Source organism: Sceloporus undulatus, chromosome 2, assembly GCF_019175285.1.
Source record: "Sceloporus undulatus isolate JIND9_A2432 ecotype Alabama chromosome 2, SceUnd_v1.1, whole genome shotgun sequence".
Lineage (NCBI taxonomy): Eukaryota > Metazoa > Chordata > Lepidosauria > Squamata > Phrynosomatidae > Sceloporus > Sceloporus undulatus.
The window spans coordinates 80,062,365-80,083,156 of NC_056523.1; the positions used below are offsets into that span (position 1 = coordinate 80,062,365).

Below are 20,792 nucleotides of genomic sequence, written 5' to 3' on the forward strand. Positions count from 1 at the left end.
AGGACATATACAAGGCAATACCAGGGAAAACCATTGAACTGGGAAGCTCTACCTTACCCCAAAATGGAAGGGGAACGTATCATCATTATTCTAAGGGTTGCCAGTGCATCAGACTCTATTTGTGAGGCTGCCTAGATCTGGCTGGATCATGCCAGAGGAAATGATTTGAAGTTGGGGGAGGCTTCCAAAAGGAAAGCATTTAACAGTAGGAACAGGAGTGACACACTATCTGCATTGTAGGTAGGACTGTAAAGACCAGGTTTCCGGGCTGGGAGCCAAGAAGGAAAGGCTGCTGTCATAGTATGCCTTCAGAGGAAACACATGCCAAATCCAGCATGGCTGGAGGGGCCAGGATGTCTGAACTCTCAGAGCTGCAGTCTTCCTTGTATCTGTGACACCTGCCTGGACCCCAGCCACTTGGAGCAAATGAATCAGGCCTGTGGAATTCAGGAAACACGTTTGTCCAGCAGCTTGTGTGAGGTGAATACTCCTGCTTCTTCCTGAGACGCCCCAACTCTTCCCTGTGGCATCTGAGCCAGCAGTTAGTTTCTGGCTCAGCTGCCAAGTTTTGGTGCCACCCTCTCCTCGGTTGTTCCTCTGCTCCCCACAGCTTAATTGATGGGTGGAAACCTGCTCTGGAGGTTTTGGAGTGAGGCGCCAACTGAAGCTTGGACTGGCGTGGGCACAGTGAAACAAACAAGATATTTCAACAGCCAGCTGTCCCACAAGAAAAACAAGCCTTTGCAGTTTCCTGGGACCAGGGAAGTAAAATCCAACTGGGTTAGTAGGAAACACATTCCCTTTCAAGACCTAATGTTCTTACACCTCTGCTTTGCATTTTCTTTATAAATTCCTTTCCATCATTTGCTAACTCAAGCCAGTGGCTCCTGCATATGCCAGATATACATCACAGGTATCCTATAATGTTACATTGGGTTTCTAGAGTGGGGGAGCTGTCATGAAATGTTGTCAGATTATCACAATAATAAATTTATTAAATGGTGCTTCAACTCTGCTATATATAATTGAGGGAAGACTTTGCAGGAAAAGATTGTTGTCTGTTGTATAATGCCACACCCTGTGCAATTTTCATCAAACATCAGAATCAGCTACTAGTCTAGTTTGTGTTCCATTATAGCATGTAAACTGTTGCAGACAGTGGATTCCTGCCTAAACAGCTTACAGAATGGCAGCAAATAAACAATTTCACCCCCAGCAGGGCCTATAATAAAACAAGTAATGTAAACAGAATAAAATATGCTGAGGCTTTTTTCTTCTTTCGTCTAGAGATCCACACATACTGTACCTGACACCAGTTTCATCCCAAATATTTTTAGTACAGGCTTCCGGATTATTGTGCTATATTTGGCAGTGGCATGTCAAGAGCAATATAGTTTGAGAACACATTGGGAATGTAGCAAAATAGCACTCTGGCCTCACTCACTGAATTGCTAGAGCAACATTTCTCATATGAGGTGAACCAGATAACTTTCAACTACAAACCAATACCATATCCCACACCCCCCCAAAGCCATGTCTTCATCTTTAACATCACAATTTTCAGTCATACTGTGCAATGTACCTATACAGTGGACAACCTGAAATCATTTGATTTGGGCATGCTTGCCTCTGCATAGAAACAGGTTGAAAGCCACATCTCTTGCTGATATGGGAAGGCAAATCCTGTTCTAAAGCAGAAAGATAAGTTGTAGGATAGCAGAAATCTCAATCCATCTTTCTATCATCACAAAAGGCATTCCTGGTACAGGTTTATACTCCTTTCTCATGACTGGATTGAGGAGAATCTTCTTCACCACCATCCTCCACCCCAAAAAGAGGAGAGAATGTGTCACCTCCCTCACTTGAAATATGTGTGGTCCCAATGATTGTTACATTGGCTTAGTTCCAACTTTTGACTATTGATTTTACAGCAATTTCACATTAACTGTTATCTATTGGAATAACATTACAGTATGAATACTATGGTTTACAATACTAGGACCAGTAAAAACAATTCCACAGTGGGAAGAAAAAGCAACAGCCTTGGAACCAGAAATGTCAGGAAGATACTTTATTCTAGGAATTGCCAGACAGAACATTTCCTCCTGCAGGGCTCTGGCCAGAACCTTCAAATCTAGAACTGGGGCACCAAACTGCAAAAACATAAAACTCAGTAGTGCCCAGAGCTCCATCTCTGCTGTCCCATCAAACTATGGAGAAGCAAGCCCATCTCAGCCGTATGCCTTTTGAGATGGCTGTGCTCAGCTAGGGTTGTGTTTTTTGTCTCGGAAACCAGTGGGGTGATGCTTAGGATTCATTTTCTTACGCATTCTGGAGCCAAACACAAACAACTGTGTTACAGCTAGAGCTTCAAAACCTTGCACAGCTTGAAGAGAAGCCACATGGATGGAGGGAAATCCTACAGGACAGGGCTCAGGCCAAGGTGGGTTGTTGTCGGTCTTCCTTTTCCAGCAACAATAGAATGGAATGGACAAAATCCCAGCCCAACTAAGTAAAACAATATTCTATTAGTTTCCCCCATAAGATCTTATCTGAAGTAGTTGTAGCTCCCAGTCATGTTATTCACATTCCCTAATAATAAGTCTATCCATCCTGATAGACAAAGCCAATGTGGTCACGAAACAGGACACAACAGGAAAGCAATCTGCCCTCCAGGAAAACTGTGACAGATAGACAACAGCCCACCTGACCAAACAGAAAATGCCAGATGTAATGTTAAGATTCTGTTTCATGAATGGCTACAGTCTGCAAACTACTATAAGTTATTACAAGAGAACCATGTTAACAAGCCTCGTAGCCATTTCCTCTACCAAATCCTGTGGTCCATGTTGCAGTGTATTGCCTCTGACTCTCTGTAATTCCAGAGCACAGGGCCTCTCTCACACATACTGTTCAGATCTTTGAGGACTCAACTCTCTCAATCCAAGGTGATTCTGAGTTGATACCTCTGGGCTCAGGATGGAACTGCCGGAATTCACACAGCTGCCTTTCCAGAGCCTGATTCCGGTGGTACATCTCCATATAGCTGGCTTGAATCTCTCGCTGATAGCGCAGAACCTTCTCTTTCTCTTCTTGCCAGGTTTTTCGCTCTTGCTCAAAGTTTGCTGCTTGGAGCTGGGCCTGGCGCCTCTCTCGTAACAATTCTGCCCATAGCCAGTCAGCACCCTCTGCATTCTCCCCCTGCCTTTCCCGACATTTAGAGTCATCTGTTTCACAACCCAAGAAGTCCTGACATGGCTGCATAGGGGAGTCCCTTGGAGGAACAGGGGAACCATGCTCTGGCAAGGGTTGAAAAGAGTCCCCCAGTTGTGCCAGTTGTGAGTCCTTGGCTTGCAACTCTGTTCGGGCATCTCGCAGCTGTGTTTTCAAACTGAAAATTTCACCCAGCTTTTGGGCCATTTCCTCCTGATTATCGCGGAGCTGTTGCTTAAGCAGTGAAATCTCTGCAGTCTTCTGACAGACCTGTGAAAATAACACATTAGGATAAGGACAGAGATCAGATTCAACAATCAGTGAGCTTGGGCCTGTGCAGAGCAGCAGCAGCCAGTCAGTGGAAAAGGTTGGGATATTCTCATGACAACATGAGAGGAGATGAGAGATGACAGGGAGATGAAATTGTGAACATACTGCAAAGGCTTTGCAATTGAGAACTGGATTCACAATCTGGGCAAACTATAACCTAGGATGGGCAGCCTTAGGCCCTGGAGCTGAATCAATTCCTCTGCACTTCCTCGGATGACCATACCACCTTCTCCATGACACCACTGTTTGGTGGTTGCTCAGGTTTTGTTTTGGGTTTTCCCTGTTTTCCCTATTCTAAAAGATTGAAATTCTTCTTATATGGCTTGGTTGCTGGCAGATGACAGCTTTAAACTACTGCTATTTTTGGTTCCACTTATTTGTTCTTGGCCCCATCTACTACTGGAATACAGCTCCTTCTGAATGTTTCTGAAATTGAATTTGGCTTTTAGTCTACAACAGTAGTTCCCAACCTGTGGGTCAGGACCTCTTTGGGGGTCGAATGACCCTTTCATGGGGGTCGCCTAAGACCATTGGAAAACACCTATTTCATTACAGTAATGAAGTAGCAACGAAAATAATTTCATGGGTTTGGGTCGCCACAACATGAGGAACTATATTAAAGGGTCGCGGCATAATTTGTAACAGTAGTAACACTGCCAGCTATTTTTTGTGCGTTTATCTGCTTCACACACATATCAGACATTTCAGTATGTTTAGCAACCTATATTCGGACAGTATAGCACCATGATGGCAAGCCTATGGCATGCATGCCAGAGATGGCACACAATGGCATTTTCCCCAGCAGGCGGTGGGGGGAGGAGGAAGAAGAGGTGTGTGCCTGTTCCTCCTCCTTTCTGACCCTTCTGACCCTCTTCGGAGGCAGCTGAAAGCAGCGAACAGCATTGGGAGAGGAGGCAGCTGGAACCCAGGGTGGTGCAGGGGGAGGAGGAGGAGGAGGAGGAGGAAGCACACTCCTGTTCCTGCCTCCCCCCACCGCCCCGGGGCCTTCAGCTGTCTCTGGAGAGACAACTGAAGGCCTAGGAAGGCAGGGAAAGAAATCCTGCCTTGGAAGTCTCACCCCTGGAGGGTGGAAATCCCACCCCCGGGTAACACCTGGTGCCAGAAGACCTTTTAGTTTGGGCAATGGTATAGCACAAAGATCAGCAGAATCACTGTGTGTAGCTTCTCCACTCACCTCCCATTTGGTCTCCTCCAGTTTTGGGCTCAGGCGTTCTGCCTGCTGCTGTTGCAGCCTTAGCTCCTCACACTGGCTCTGCTGAAGATCCAGATCTTCTTGCAGCCGCTTCTTCTCCTGTTGTGCTTTGTAGAGTTGTAGCTGAAGAGCCCGCTGGCTGCGTTGGGCCTGTTGCATGACCTGCTGCAGCTTGGCCAGGTACATCTGCTTCAGCTCATCCAGCTCATCCATCCACAAACGCTGTTTGTCCTCAAACATCTGTCAAGAAAAGAGGAGGTTAGAGAGGGGATTCCTTCCAGTCCTAGAAATGAGAGGCCAGATTCAACTGGCAAATGAACAAGTTTTCTAAATAAGAGAGATCTCCCAAACCCTATGGAAGGCAACTCCATTCCTCTCAGTGTTTAAATCATAACATACCCAGTAGGATTGAGAAAAGCCTTTGCTCGAGATTCCACCATCATTCCGTTTAGATGGGATTGAAATTAGAAGGATTATTTAGCCTACTTCAGAATAAGCCAACTCCTTATAACAAACCTAATTAAATGAAAATGAATACATACATTTGATCAACATCTATTACATTCCAAAAAATAAGTGGGAAAATGAGCAGCTTTCCAATATATCTTTCTATTCAACAATTTTAAGGACAGTTCAGTGATCTCAGCACTTATCAAATCAGTCTCTAGGATCACTGTGCACACTTGTAGCCAAGAAAGCTATCTTTGTACAACCCCCTTACAAGAAACATACGTGTAGGTATATCTAATCACTACCTGTCTAGCCCAGGACAGGAAAGGGTTAGCTGGGAAGGCTTCTCATGCCAAATCCTGTAGCCAACATTTCTACTGTAAGAATATGACTCCCCTAATACCACCAGCACTGTGTTGTGGTTTGAAGCACTGGACTATGACTCTGGAGACCAGGATTCAAATCCCCACTCAGCCATGGAAATCCATTGAGTGACCTGGGGAAGTCATACTTTCTTAGCCTCAGATGAAGGCAAAGGCAAACCTCCTCTAAACCTTGCCAAGAAAACCCTGTGGCCCCATTCAGACTGGCACATTTGCTCTGGAGGAAACTGGGTGCAATCGGGGGCCCTCCTCTCGAATGCCTCCGGAAGCAAGTGCCGACTATGGAATGCCTTAATCGGGGTATTTAACCCTGGAACGCCATTGCAGCTCTTTACTGGTTTAAAAGGAAGAGTCCTCTGCTGTCAATCAAATTAGTTCCGCTTTTGTAAAAGGTGACGTTTCTTGCAGCCATTGGGTAAGTGGATGGGGGCTTCCTCCCTCCTTCTTTTTTAAAGCTCGTGGGAAGGAAGGGTGCGCAGATGCTGTCAAATTTAAAAACCTCCGGTGTGTGTCTTGTGTGTAGCAAATGCAAAAGCATTCAATTAGTATCAATTTGCCAAATTGAAAGGGAAACATTTGTAACACTGGCATTGCAGCTTTCGCATTTTAAACAAATTATTCCAGGAGCAAGAGGAAATGAAAGGGAAATGTAGCACAGGCATTCTAATTATAGCATCTGCATATAACACAAATAATAATAAAATTAATAATAATAAAGGCTGTTAAGTTCCAGGAGCAAGAGGAAATGAAAGGGAAATATAGTGCAGGCATTCTAATTATAGCATCTTCATATAACACTAACAATAATACTGTAATAATAATAATACAGCCTCTTATAAGGTGCTGTTCCAGCAAGAGGAAATGAAAGTAGCACAAGCACACACACATTCTATCTCACCCAAAAAATCATGTGCATAGACTGTCAAAAATAAAAAATAAAAAGAGAGAGAGGCTCCTTCCTCTTGGCCCCGCCTCCCGATTTCCCTTGGCAGTCCTCCTCCTCCTCCTCTTCCTTCCGACCCTCCCTGAAGCAAAAACCATGCGCATAGACTGCCAAAAATAATTTTAAAAAAATAAAAAAGGGAAATCTCCCTGGTGGAAGAGGGAGGCTTGCTCCGTGCTGTGGCTTCCCTCTGACTGCCCTTTGCAGCCCCCGTCAGTCACCCCTATTCCCCTTTTTTGCCTCCTGTCACCGATTCCCCTTTTCCCCATCCTTCCTCCGGCTCCGTCCTCCTTCTCCTTCTCCGATGAAGGGGAGGGAATGCCCTGCCCACTGCCCTCCCTCTGACCTAAATCCCTCCCCTGAATTTGACCCGATCATGATCGGGGGCAAGTTCATATTCGTGGAACCCGTTTTTTTCCCCAAAAGAGATGGCTTTCCCTCCGATTCCAAATGAATCGCGCTAAGGGGCATTTGCCATGAAACGCTTCTGCATGCCTCAAAATGGATTGTGACAGATTCGGGGCCAATATGAACTTCACGTGCAAGACTCAATTCCTGATCTGGGGTAAAGTGTAGTCTGAATGGCCCCGATAGGTTTGATTTAGGCTTGCCATAAGTTGGAAACAACTTGAAAGCAAATGACAACAACAAATACCACCATCAGGAGTGAAAAAAATACAACTTAAATTATTAGACACAACTGAATACTCCCAAGAAAAGGTTCCATCTCTACTGGTATGACATCCTGCTGGTGGCAAAACGATGCATTATGGACATGAACTCAAACTAATAAAGAAAGCCATCTTAAGGATTCTGGGTGATCAATTCAATACTGATCTCTCTTTATTAATCAGAATGCAACAATTATCTCTTTCATGTAAGCTTTAACCAGCAAAATGAAGCAGTGCAAGATTGTGACAAAAGAAAAATTGAGCAGACCTTAAGGGCCTTTTCCTGCCTCACATACCTTTAAAAAAAAGTTTTGAAAAGTAGTTGGTTATGCAGGAAGAGTCTACCTGAAACTTCCATCTTCAACCAAAAACTCTGAGAAGAGGTGTCTGTCTCCTGCTTCTGGAAGCCTCTAGGCCTGTACTTTTCAAGCTAAAATAATTATTTCAGATGCCCCCCCTCAACTTATGATTCTGGCCAGATAATTTTGATAGCTTATTCTCTTTTTTTAATAATAATAATAATAATGTTTCCCTGCCTCTCCCGGTGGATCGAAGCGGGGTTACAGACTAAATAAAAACACAAAGTGTTTAAATGCCTATGCTTCTGAATCTTCAGATCTCTGGATGGCTTGCACTTCAAGTCCCAGAAGCCCACAGCTAGCATAATCAATGGTGAAGAATTCTGGGAAACAAAGTCCTAGGGATCAAAAGCTTGAGAACCACTAGCTTAGAGGACCTTGATTAGCTTATCCTCCTATACTTGTATTGTTTTAATGAGGAGTGCAATGCTTTTGCTCAGAAAAATCCAATGGGACCAAGAAGTGGTAACTTGTGTCACTCCTAAGCTTGCTCTTTCAGGGAATATTTTCTTGCACACCACCACTCCTCCATCTGCTCCACTTTCTCTGGTGTGTGTGCCTCTACGTTTAACCTCTCTTTCTTCTCCCTCTCCCCTTAGCAACCTGTAAACTTCAGATTGCTTAACCCCAAACCCTTACACATGTTAAGGTTGCTAGCATAAGCTACTGTGCTCTATTAGACAGCTATTTGTATTTTGCATATACTGTTCTCTATTTATAGTGGTTTATCACAGTATTTTCTATTCCCCAGTTCAGTTATGGAATATACTTTGATTCTTTTGCACTCAATAAAATCCCCCTTTTAGATAGCTCCATATGGATTTGGGTTATTGACTCTAGTTTGCCTATGACACACTACTACAAAGGTCACAAGGGCCCAAGACGGAAGCACCATCCTCAGGCCAAAATTAGGGTTCGGGAGCATGCAGCAACCACATGTCCTGAACCCTAATATGGAATGGCAGTGCCATCATGGTGGCCTCCGGTCCACACAGGGGCTGCCATGATGACACAAGTGTGGTGCTGCATCCACACATCAGGGTACCACGTTTGCGTCATCGATGCGCCATAGTGCACTGATGGTGCACTGATGGCAGCGCCCACACGTGCCAAAAACAACCCGCTTTTGACGAGTTCTTTTCAGTGCAGAGGGAGCCCACGTGGTTTGGTTGCTGCGGCCTCCCTTGGAAGCAAAAATGGGCAGTTCCAGACTGCCCTTTTGGGGTGGTCTGTCGAGCCCCTACATCCTTTCAAGGCACCAATAATTTAGTTATTATTTAGTTAGTAACCCACTACTAGCACATTCATACAACTATTTAAAAATTAACCTTTAATAATTTTCAAACTGATCAAATATTTCCCAAATGACTCTTTAAAGTTTAAAATAATGGTTACAATTCTGCATGGGGAAACATGGGTGTGAGGCATAGCTATGATGGTCTCCTGTCCAGTGCTTCCAAAACCCACATTTCACAACTCCAGATCAGTCATTGCCTGGCTGGTGGAGAGTGAGGATGGGAGAAGAGGAGGAGACGGTCATCCAGCTGTTTTCTTGTTTGTTGTTGTTTTGTGCCTTCAAGTTATTTCCAACTTATGGCAACCCTAAGGCAACCCTATCATGGGGCTTTGTAGCTTGACACAAAAAAGCTGATGTACACAGGACCCCCAGGGGTCCTCTGGAAGACCCTGCAGATGATGTCATTGCTCTGCATCCAGCTATAGATGAATAGCTAGAAATTTTTCTGCTACTCCCTGCACTCTCCACCAACCAGGAAATGACCAGGTTTAGGGCAGCTGCACCTGAGAAAAGGTGGGGCGTGAGAGAGAGGGAAATTTTGATCATTGTGCAGTATGTAGAGAATCCTGACCTCTACAATGGCTAAAAAAGTGAGTTCCCCAACAAGATACCAGACAACATTTTTAAAACAATGGGTATCATCATCATCATATCGCAAACCATGTTATTGTTGTTGTTAACTGCCCTCCAGTCCATCTCGACCCATGGCGACCCTGTAAATAAGACATCTCCAGGACCTGCTCATTCTCCACTGTTTTGCCTAGTTCCTGCAAAGTCATGCCTGTGACCTCCTTAATAAGAGTCGAACCAACTAGCATGCAGTCTTCCTCTCTTTCTAGCTCCCTCCATCTTTCCTAGCATTGTTTTTTCCAATGAGTCCTGCCTTCTCATGATGTATCCAAAGTACAGTGGCCTCAGTTTGGTCATCTTGGATTCCAGGGAGATTTCTTGCTTGATCTGCTCTAGGAGCTATTTGTTTGACTTCTTGGCTGCCCATAAAATCCTCAGCACTCTTCTCCAACACCACATCTCGAAGGAACTGATTTTCTTCCCAGCTTCTTTCTTAACTGTCCAGCTCTCACATCCAAACATGGTAATAGGAAATACAATGACTTGTATGATTCTAACTTTTGTGCTCAATTGTACATGTTTGCATTTGAGGATCTTTTCTAATTCTTTATAGCCGCGCTTCCCATTCTTAATCTTCTAATTTCCTGGCTGCAACCCCATTGCTTTCAATGTTTGATCCCAGGTATGAGAACTCTTTTATTATATCTATTCCCTCATGGTGTAGGTTGAATTTGTATAAATTCTCCATGGTCATTATTTTTGTTTTCTTTATGTTCAACAGTAAGCCTGCCTTTGCACTTTCTTCCTTTAGTAGTTGTTTTTTGAGGTTTTCTGCTAGTATTGATTGGTGTTAGTTAAAATGCCTCCCCCCCCAAATCTGGTGCAGTGCCCTTATTACCTTGGTATCATATAGAGGTGATGTTGTTCTCTTTTACATTTTACTTCCAAACTCTGTTTTCAGCTGCACACAGTCTATTCCACAGAGGGAATCTGTCATCATCACAGCTTTCAAAATAGCTGATTTCGGTAAGGAAAAATATCACCACTCATATACATCGCACACTATACCCTAACAACCCAGTGGGTGACACATAGGTTACTGCAAACAAACTCAAGGGAGTGACACACAAGCTCCTACATAAATTCTTTCTTTTGTCTGATTGTTATGAATTAGATACATAATGAAGAATGTACAAGGAACTAAGAATCTGTCTTGAGGATGAGATCAGAGGCAGGAGTTATTTCAGTATGGGTGTGGAAAGCAGACATGAAGGCCTCACAAAGTGGCAGTGAACTGCCCAAATATACCCATGTTAGTCATTCGCCCCCTTGAAGGAAACCATGAAGGAAAGTGTGGGAGAAGGCAACCCACACTTTCTTCGGTATAAAATTTTTGCTGCTTGGTGGCTTTGAACCAATTCTTATTTGCCTCAGGCATTCAGGCTATTAGCAAACCTGGTGAAGGGTAGTGTAACAGATAACAACATGCAGGTGGTGAGAGTCAAGAAGAATTTCAGGAGAAAAAGGGATTCAGAGTCAAATTGTGGAAATGGAGAACAGTTTGTATAGCTACAGGACCAAGTTTCTCCTCGCCCATAGAGGAAATTCACCCACCTGTGTGAAGGGGTCATCATTCTCACTCAGGTTTCTTTTAAGCTGGCGGAGCTCCATGCCTTTCTCACTCAGCCGGTCCTCAAGCTGCTTCACCACATCTTCCAAGGAGTATGTGGGCTCATATGGTGGAGGTGGCTCCCCAGAGCTCTGTAGCCGGCTCAGGCTCTTGCAGGAGAGTGGTGCTTTCTCTACAGCTAAGGGATCACGTGGCCCCCGAGAGGCCCGATCTAAGGAACCACCAATGTGGTTGATGTGGCCTATGGAAGCACTGAGCTGGTTTGGAGGAGGTTTGAATCGGGAGTTGTAGGTGGGAAAACTTTGGATGGAATTGCTGCCCTCATCCAGGCTGATGGTATGCAGCAGGTGGCTGCGCAGGGGACCACGTTGTGAGGAGCTGCTAGTGCTGCTCTGCGTCAAGAGTGTGTGGAGACTCCCATTGCTCTTTGAAAGCTTCTGCCCTTTAGCTGATGACAGGCCTTGCATGGACAACATGCTTTTCCCAGACACCACTTTGAAAGCTGAGGGCCTGATCCGACACTAGAAGGAACAGAACAGCCATTAACAATTTAGCAGAACAGAAATAGTAGACAGGGTCAGCATATTCTCGCCATACCTTGCGTAGAAGGATCTGCATAGGATGAAGTGCCTCACTTGTCGCCCCTAGGCTCCCACCACCCTCTCAGCTGTTGAAAGAAAAGTGTCTCTAAAAATAAAGACAGCTACATCCTTTTGCCAGGGACACTGAACACTTCCTGACCAAACTGCTGATGAAATCAGGAAGGACAATTCTTCTAGAACTGTTTCCCATTAATGATCCAAGACCTAGGCTAAAAATCTTGGTAAGGATCCCTCTTGGCATGCAACTAAGAAATTATAACATGTCTGTCATTATGTATACTGAGTGGGGTACCTGTAGGATCTAAAGTGGCGAATCAGGTGCTGATGATGATCCAGATTGCATTACTTCTTGCTATCTAGAATGGCATGAATGGTTGTGAGGTAGACAGCTGCCCTTCAATCCTCCCACTGCTGAAGGCAGAAAGCTCCCAGAGGCTTCCATATCAGCATAAATCCTTAGTTTTTCCTATATTTCAATGCTGCAAAATCAGGATGCCTCTACATTTTGGAAGCAGTCATCAGCTGTATTTGGCTTGGTCTGCACTCTAGAACTCAAGGAAGTCCTCAGGAAGTGGTACAACTCAGAGCTGCTCAGGACACTTGAAAGTTCTGTACACTAGTCAACCCACCACCATCAGCTTTTCCAGTGCTGGCACAAAGAAATATTCTAGAGTGCAATTCTATTCTCTGCAATGACACACAATCCTTTTGAGGTGTATCTCCCTTAAGCACTAGGAAGGGCTGAGTGGCAGCTGGCTTAGAAGTGGTGATTCACATAGCTGATGTTCCCAGAAGCATTTTCCAGGGCAGAAAGCAGCATGCTAGGTGCCTTCTCTGAGGCAGCAGGTGTTATAAGTCATGTGGAACTGGCTGTAATCTGGATGTGGCCCAGGAATCCCTACTCTCAGGCAACAGTAACTGATGCTGTTCTGGCCTTTGCAGACCATGTGATGTCCATTCTCAGGTTCCACTGTGGCCATTAGCTCATCCTATTGCTCTCTTCTAACCCAATTCCAGGATGCACTGAAGCATACCAACACTCCCACATTCAACAATTCTGGATTGTCTCTATAACTTCAGGTTGATGTTAGAATACATCACAAACCCAGAAACTGTTGTTGCTGTGTGCCTTCTGTGTGTCTGACTTATGGCAGCCCTGTCATAGGTTGTTTTTTTTTTTTTTTTTTTTTTTGACAAATTTGTTCAGATGGGGTTTGCCATTGCCATCGCCATCCTCTGAAGCTAAGGGAGTGTGACTTGCATACTGGAAGTCAAAGCACAGGAGCAGGCAATTTTACATCCTCACCCCACCCCAGATGCACCACCTCCTCTTATGAAAATCAGATCAGTCACTTTCAGTTTGTTTTTTAAAAGTATCTTTCGCCTTTTTCAAACAAACGAACAAGACGTGCAGGGCTGTGAGTTTAAAGGAAAATTGCACATCGTTAAGTGGAACTCTTGATATTTAACAAAATATTTTTTTTTCACATCCTTTCCCCCCCCCCCACCCCAATACAAGTGGATAGCTGCATATACGGCCCATGGATTACACACTGCTCACCTGTGGTCTAACCGATAGCTGATGGGGAAAGCCAACAAGGAAAAAAATGCATTGGTCTGATGCTAAGAAGCCCTACCTTCCAGTCCCCTCCTGATCACTTTTAGCCAAGAAGCTCACTTCTCCTCTTTGCTACCACACCTCCTCACCTTGTCAAAGCGTCCACGTTCAGGCAAGGAACTCTTGGAAAAATCTGCTCCCCGTTGATTATCCCGGAAGTATCGCTCTGGAGATTGGTTTTCCCGGTCGCTCTCATAGTCCCGTTTAAAGCCCCCACCTGATGACTGGTGCTTCTTTTCTGCCCGAGCATCCCGTTTGCCCCCATGCAAGTAGCCAAAGACTTCACGCTGGGACATTCCTTTCCGAAGCAACCCATCTGGCTGGCGCATCCCTCGCAGACCCCCCGGTGCTGCCGGTGAGAAATCCTGTTTTTCAACAAGGCTGCCCACGCTGCCCATGCTGCAGTCGGTGTCCGGCTCCGAATCCAAAGAGTAAGGATCAAAGAGACAATGGCTGGGGTCACAGGTCATATGAGAGGCCTGGGCTGTTGCCATGGAGATTCAGAGACAATCAGAATTCCAGCACTGCCAAAAAAAGAGTCACATGCATACAAAAGTTATTGATAGGTTTGTTCCCACCTGTCCCAGGATAGGGAGAGGGCAGAGATCAGGCTAAAATCCATATGAATTTATTCCTGACAGTGAAAGGGCACCACCCAGTTCTCAGAATAGCCAGGCTACAAAACAAGCTGTCTCTATAGCCTTGGTAGCTAAAATTGAGAGCCAGCATGGTGTAGCGGTTTGAGTGTTAGACCACGACTCTGGAGATCAGGGTTTGATTCCCTGCTCAAGCATAACAACCCAGTGGGTGATCTTGTGCAAGTCATACTCTCTCAGCTTCAGAGGACCATAGAATCATGGAGCTGGAAGAGATCCCAAGGGCCACCCAGTCCAACCCCCTGCCATGCAGGAATACACAATCAAAGCATCCCCAAAAGATGGTCACCAGCCTCTGTTTAAAGAACTCAAAAGAAGGAGACCTCCACCACTCTCTGAGGGAATGTCTTCCACTGCTGAACAGCTCTTACTGTCACGAAGTTCCTCCTTTTTCTATGGCAATGGTAAACCACCTATGAAGAAACTTACCAAGGAAACCTCGTGATAGGTTTGCATTACCATCGCCATAAGTCAAAAATGACTTGGAGACACACAACAGCAACAAAAGCCATTGATGTTTACAAAATACTGCATGCTGACTTTGAGCCTCTTGTCTGTGCATCCTGCTAACTCTCTTGCTTTACTCACCTGGCCAGAGCACAGTTCAAGTGGTGAAGATGTCTCACCAGGAAGGAGCAACTCCAGCCAGATCCACCCATCCCAGTTCCCCACACAGGACTAAGTTCTCTCCATGACAGGTGAACTCCCACACCAAGCTCCTCCTTTTTCCTCAGGCAAGAGGGTGGGAGGCCAAAATTAACGTATGGCAGGTATCCAAGGAACTGTTCTAAAACTGGCATTACTTGTGAAGCCACCATTTCTTCTCTAATCAAGGCTAGTGCAAGTATTTTCTCTGTCTGTGGGTCAAGCCAGCTCTTTGCCACAGATTAGTCACAGTGACAGTCTCTGGGCTTGTCTGCATGTTACAGTCAGCCCACTGTATCCATGGATTGATTTCTATTTGAAAATAAAGAAAATATTTAAAATATTCATGTATATATATATTCAAAAAAGCAAACCTTGATTTTGCCATTTTATATAAGGGACACCATTTTATTAGTATGCCATTGTATACAATGGAACTTCAGTGTCCACAGACCTCCTAGGATCAGTGTGTGCTGTTACATTACACAGGCCCAAAACCTTCCAGGAGCCCTGGTGGTTCAATAGTTAAATGCTGGTACTGCAGCCATAAAGTTGTAAATTCAATCCTAGAGGAAGGCTCCAAGGCCCACTCAGCCTTCCATCTATTTGTAGGTCAGTAAAATGAGTACCCAGCTTTTTGGGAGCAATTGTCTTACACATTGTAAACCACTTAGGGAGTGCTAGTTTACTGACAAGCAGTATAGAAATGTACTTGCTATTGCTATTTGAATCCACTCCGGGCTGTTTTCACAACAGCCCATTTGGGGTTTTCATCCCTTGTCCTGAATTTAAAACCTGGAGCAAAGCATGGTGACAATGGCCACAAGTGTCCCTGCTGAGTCAAATGAGAGGCCCAGCACTAATATTAGTTGATCTGTTGCTGTTCTCCACCTCACCCATATAGAAAGGTGGGTAAAAAACAAGTATTGTTGTTGCTGTTGTTATTACATGGCTGGGTACCTCATTCTGATCTCAAAGTGCCTTGTGTCCACAGAAGCAGCTGGCTTATAGAAACCGTGTGAGAAGGCAGCTGTCCATGATTCACCGAAAACCTACAGCAGGTAAGGGGGGGAAACTGGGGGCCAGAATACTCTAGGACTGGACTTTCACAATGCACTGTACATTGGGCTACCTCTGCACCAAGTTTGGAAACTTCAGTTAGTTCAAAACATAACTGCGAGATTGGTTACTGGGACATCCAGGAGTGATCATATCACACTAATATTAAAATCACTCAACTGGCTGCCAATTAGTTTCTGGGCAAAGTATAAAATGTTGGTTATTACCTTTAAAGCTTTCCATGGTTTCAGTCCAGGTTACTTATGGGATTGCCTCCTCCCATATAATCTCCCTCATACACACAGGTCCTCTGGTGGACATTTACTTCAGCCAGAACTAGGTAGCCAGTGTGGTGTAGTGGTTTGAGAGTTGGACTATGACTCTGGAGACCAGGATTTCAATCTCTGCTTGGCTATGGTAACTCACTGGGTGGCCTTGGCCAAGTCACACACTCTCAGCCCCAAAGGATGGCAATGGCAAATTCCTTCTGAGGAAACCTGCCAAGAAAACCCCATGATAGATTTGTCTTAGGGTCACCATAAGTTAAAACTGACTTGAAGACACATAACAACAAAGTTGGCAATTATCAGCCAGAGGACTGCACCCACCTCTAGACCTGCCAGAAGAGATTTGACAGCTGAATAAGCTGTCTTGAATTTAAAACAGCATTAAAGACCAGTCTATCCAGATGATTTTGAATTGTGAAGTTTAAATGTTGATTGTTTTAATATGCATACATCTTATTTGTCCTTTTAAATTAATGTGTCTTTTAACTGATGTGTTTTTAACTAATGTCATGTATTTGTTAATTGTTGTTGTTCCCCACCTCAATCCATGATGAGAGGTGGCTAAGAAATAACACAGTAATAATAATCACCACCACCATTCTCCTGAGGAATCCTATAGGTGGGTAACAATTACTCCCCAGTTGACTTGGCCTGCCATAGACAGAGTCATTCGTAGGTACATATGTGTATGGAGGGCTTCTTTATATGGGGGGCTTCATTTACTATTATAACTTTTCCTGATTTTAACCCAGAAAAGCTGACAACCATACACAAATATCTTACTCAAATACTTCAAAGACCATTTCCTCATCCCTGGAATAGCATCACTAGAATCCCCTTTTCTGAGTAAAGTGACGAAAGACAAGAGCTTAGTCCGTCCCAGGAGAACCTAAAAGAAGCATTGGCCACCTCTATTCTCTCGTGCTCCTTTGAGGAGACGCACCAAAGAGCTGTTGCCACTGCCATTTTCCAACCCAGGCATTCAAAAAGGCTAGAAATTGGGTCCGTGGTGCAGAGAATAGAGTGAGTCAATTTTATGTTCTCCCAGGACAAACTAAGCTCTTGCCTTTCACCACTCTACTCAGAGAAGGGTATGGTTCCTTATTTGGTAAGAGTTAAGGTACAGTACTTACACTGACCCAGGTTTTTTGGTCGTTTTTTTGACTAAAATTTCTAGACTTACACATGAGTATATACATTATTTTCATTTGTTATAGAACCAGCTACAACATTCAAAATTTATTGGCTTTTTAGCATAGTCCCTGATTTAACTCATAACTTAATTAACAATTTAATTCTGGAATTAAGTTAATACTGAATGTCCAATTTAAGTCAATCAAGTTAAAAAGAAGTTTTATTAAGGTACTCCTTTCCATTATAAAATGTTGTTACTTAATTGATAATGTAATTGCTTTAAATTAGTTGCTACAACTGATGACACCTGCATATGATGTTACATGTATTGTGTCATATTGTGCTTGGCCCATTTACCCACAAAACATACTGTTGACAGATCTGTATCTGACAATAGCTTGTTTTGTGGGCTAAACAGGGGAAACACAATATAACACACTATGGCAAGAGTACTGACCATTCAACCTTAGCGTCCTATGATCCTGTGAGGGTGACAGTGATAATGTATCTGCAAATGCCCCCTTCTAACAAGGAACAGGACTTTCATTCTTGCTACAGTTTCTGGCAACCACTGCAGTTCCACAGCCCTCAGTTAATATGCACGCACATGTGTGCACTCACAACAGGACTGGCATGTGCTATGGGTATTCATGAAGTTGACTATAGGTTGAGCCAGGAGACTCAACTTTATTTGCATTAATGCTAATCATGTCATAAGTTCATCTGAGGTGGTAAAGCTTCAATATAAAACTCAGGGCCATAATTATGATTTTCAGAAAGCATTCTCTGCATTCATTGTTGCAACATAATACATATTTATGCAGGATAAGCCAGTGATTTCCATAGCTCATGAATACCATTAGGTTCAAATCTCCAGCACTAGTCCCAGAAAGACACTAGATCCAGGCACTTATGTAGCTTGGAGAACAAGATTATATAATGTTATTTAGCTACTACTGCTTCCTCACTTCCCCCCAGAAGGAGTAACAAGTCACTTGTTTTTTCCAGCCAAAGACCAGACTCCCATATTGTTTGCTGGGAGAGGGTAGTCTGACTTCTTAGGGCAAGAGCTGAAAATGTATAGGCACTAATTCATTTTGCTGAGTTTGAATTTCACTTCAGTTGATATTGTTCCAGGCAGCTAAACTGGAAGCAGATGTTGAGAAGTAATACAAACAGCTGAACTGGAGGAAACAGGAAAGGATTTTTGGGAGGGGAAAAGAGCCAGCTTGCACCATTTCCTGAGCAGGTGTGACAGCTTCATATACTCTGAATTGCTAGGAGGGAGGCTGCAATTAATTTCTTCCCTTTGAAAGACAAGGAAATGTACCCTTTTCAGCAATGACAGAACAATTTGATATCACATATAATAGGCTGAGACATAACCTGTACCTGCAACAGCATAAGGTAAAGAGATGGTAGATTAAATGGTGCACCTTTTGGCTACAGGAGAAGCAGTTGGTGTAGGCCCCAAAGTCAAACAAGAACAAAAGTCCCCTGCAAGTTGAAACTAGCACAGCACAAGGACATTAGGGTTGTGGTTGTATATTCAGGACTATCCCAGATATGCTTGCTTTCTCCATATCCACTGAGATGTTTTTTTTCCAATATTCAGAAATGGTGTTTCCCAGCTGCAATCTGAAATGGTGCAGCCTCATTCTATTACACGTGTAGAATAGGCCTAAGTGCCCAGTGTAAGAGTCCATTGCAGATAGGGTTGCCATTTCATGGTGGTGGGTGGGACTTTCCTGCCCCCTGGGGGGCGTGCCTGGTCCCATCCTGCCCCTATTGCCGGGTGGCTGCCCAGCTCTGAGCTCCCAGGGCTGCTGCCTGCCTTCTATAGAGTGCTGCCTGTGAAACATGCCTGGAGCAGCAGTAGGAGGACTGAAACCAGCAGGGGCGGGGTCTGCTGCACTGCCCTGCCTCTATTGGCCAGCCCTCTGCTTCCTTATTTGGGCATGCTCCAAATTCCAAGCGGAGAGGGCTTTGCAGGCAAGTTGCTTTTTGTTCTTCCCCTCTTTCTCTTTCCCCTCCTTCCCTACTTCTTGTTATTCTGTTTTTTTCTTCTCCTTTTCCCCTCCTCTTCCTCCTCTCCTTTTTCTTCCTTTCTCCCCCCTCCTCATCTTCTTTTTCTCTTTCTTCCTCTCTCTAAGCCCCCTTCCTCTTCTTCTCAGGGGTCCAGGGCTTCTCAAGGCTTTGCCCCCTTTAGAAAAGAAAAAAGGTTTTGGATCTGTCCCATAAATCCCTCCTAAGTTGAGACATACCTGGGAAAAAGGGGGCGAGGGATTTGGGGAGGTTGGAGGGGGCAAGGAAAAGGAGGAAGGGGGGAATTCCTAAGAAGGCTTGGGAGTGAGAAATGTAGTTTGCAATGGCACAAGGGTCTGCCTGTGATCTTGCAAATGCTATGCCTGCTTGGAAGTGGGAAATGTAGTTTTCAAAGGCACAAAGGACTGCCTGTGATCTTGCAAATGCTATGCCTGCTTGGAAGTGGGAAATGTTCTTGTAGAATTGGGGGGGGGTGTTTGGCCAGAAAGAGAAGTACATTTCAGCCTTCTGTTTAGGAATAATGCCAAAATGTCCTCCATTTTGAGCATGCCTAAGAAACATGCATTTATATTAACATTTTAAAAAAATTATCAATTTTTTCATGTGTCCTCCATTTTTAAAAAAAACGTGTCCTACATTTGAAAATGTGGCCCTACATTTGTCCTGCATTTGTCCCGGTTTGGAGGTCCTGCCTTATGGCAACCCTAATTGCAGAGGGAATACAGCTTGCTTTATATTCCAAGCAATATGTAATTCTTGCATTAACAGAATCAAATGATGTTATGGCCCCACCTGTATTAGTGGCTGGCTAACACAAAAGCTCATTTAGGGCACTTTCATTCAAGGGCTTACCAGAAGCTAATCTCAAATTGCTACTGAGGGAGGGCCAGTTTTCATCATCACCAAATGAGGAGTCATTTCCTGAACTGCCCAGGGCAGCAGCTCCATTTTAAATGAATGTGCTTCCAAATACTTACACTACAAGTGAGTGGCCCTAGGCCCAGTACAGGCTTTTTAATTAATAAATATTTAATTAAGACAATGTCTTCATAACCCTGGGTCAAATAATTGCCATCAGTATGAAAATAAGCCAGACACCCAGACTTTGCCAAAAGGCACAATGACGTCAACAGATAAAGTGGCCACAGATCACAGGATTCCCAGTTCTCTCCTGCAGAGGCTGGTGAGCCAAATTTAGTCATGCCAAGTGGTCAGGATCAAGGCAGTCCCAAGGGGGCAGATTTCCATGGCAATCACTTTCCACAAAGTTGTTTATGTTCCCTCACACAATGATTACATAGTCTGTTCCGAGCAAGCCTATGGCAAAGCTCCAACCCAGCTTTAGCAGATGTTGATGACACAGTAGAGTAAGAAGCACTCCATCCTTAGTGCATGTAACTGGGTCCCCAGTTCACATGGCAAGGGGGTCAGGAAGGCATCCAGAGGTTCTCATTATGATGATCCTGCCCCAGCTTCACTGGAAGATAGGATGGAGTGGTTCATTATATATCCCAGAGACATAGAACCAAGCCCACTGTTGATGGAACTTCCCTAGCCCAAAGGGTCACACCTCTTGCCTTCCAACAGCCTGTGTTCACCATGAATAAAAATAATGATAATAACTTTCCTTTAATTGTGTTCTCTTTTTTTTTTTTTATTCATACACATACACACGTACAAACACAC

General features: G+C 44.3%; 1 protein-coding gene across 3 annotated transcripts in view; it reads right to left on the reverse strand.

The window, feature by feature from the left end:
• Window positions 1-1,920: 1,920 nt before the first annotated feature.
• The window catches only part of N4BP3 (NEDD4 binding protein 3), a 32,395-nt gene continuing 13,523 nt past the window's right edge, over window positions 1,921-20,792 (reverse strand). The window contains exons 1-5 of one of the 3 annotated variants that reach the window (XM_042447282.1): window positions 15,867-15,900; window positions 13,369-13,803; window positions 11,044-11,580; window positions 4,739-4,996; window positions 1,921-3,483 (exon numbers count right to left, since the gene is read on the reverse strand). In XM_042447282.1, coding sequence (XP_042303216.1) covers window positions 2,914-3,483; window positions 4,739-4,996; window positions 11,044-11,580; window positions 13,369-13,773 — 1,770 coding nt within the window. In that variant the 5' untranslated portion in view covers window positions 13,774-13,803; window positions 15,867-15,900 and the 3' untranslated portion in view covers window positions 1,921-2,913. Of the gene's footprint in view, window positions 3,484-4,738; window positions 4,997-11,043; window positions 11,581-13,368; window positions 13,804-14,523; window positions 14,591-15,866; window positions 15,901-20,792 lie in introns of those variants that run through there. The other 2 variants (XM_042447281.1, XM_042447280.1) reach the window with 2 other exon arrangements.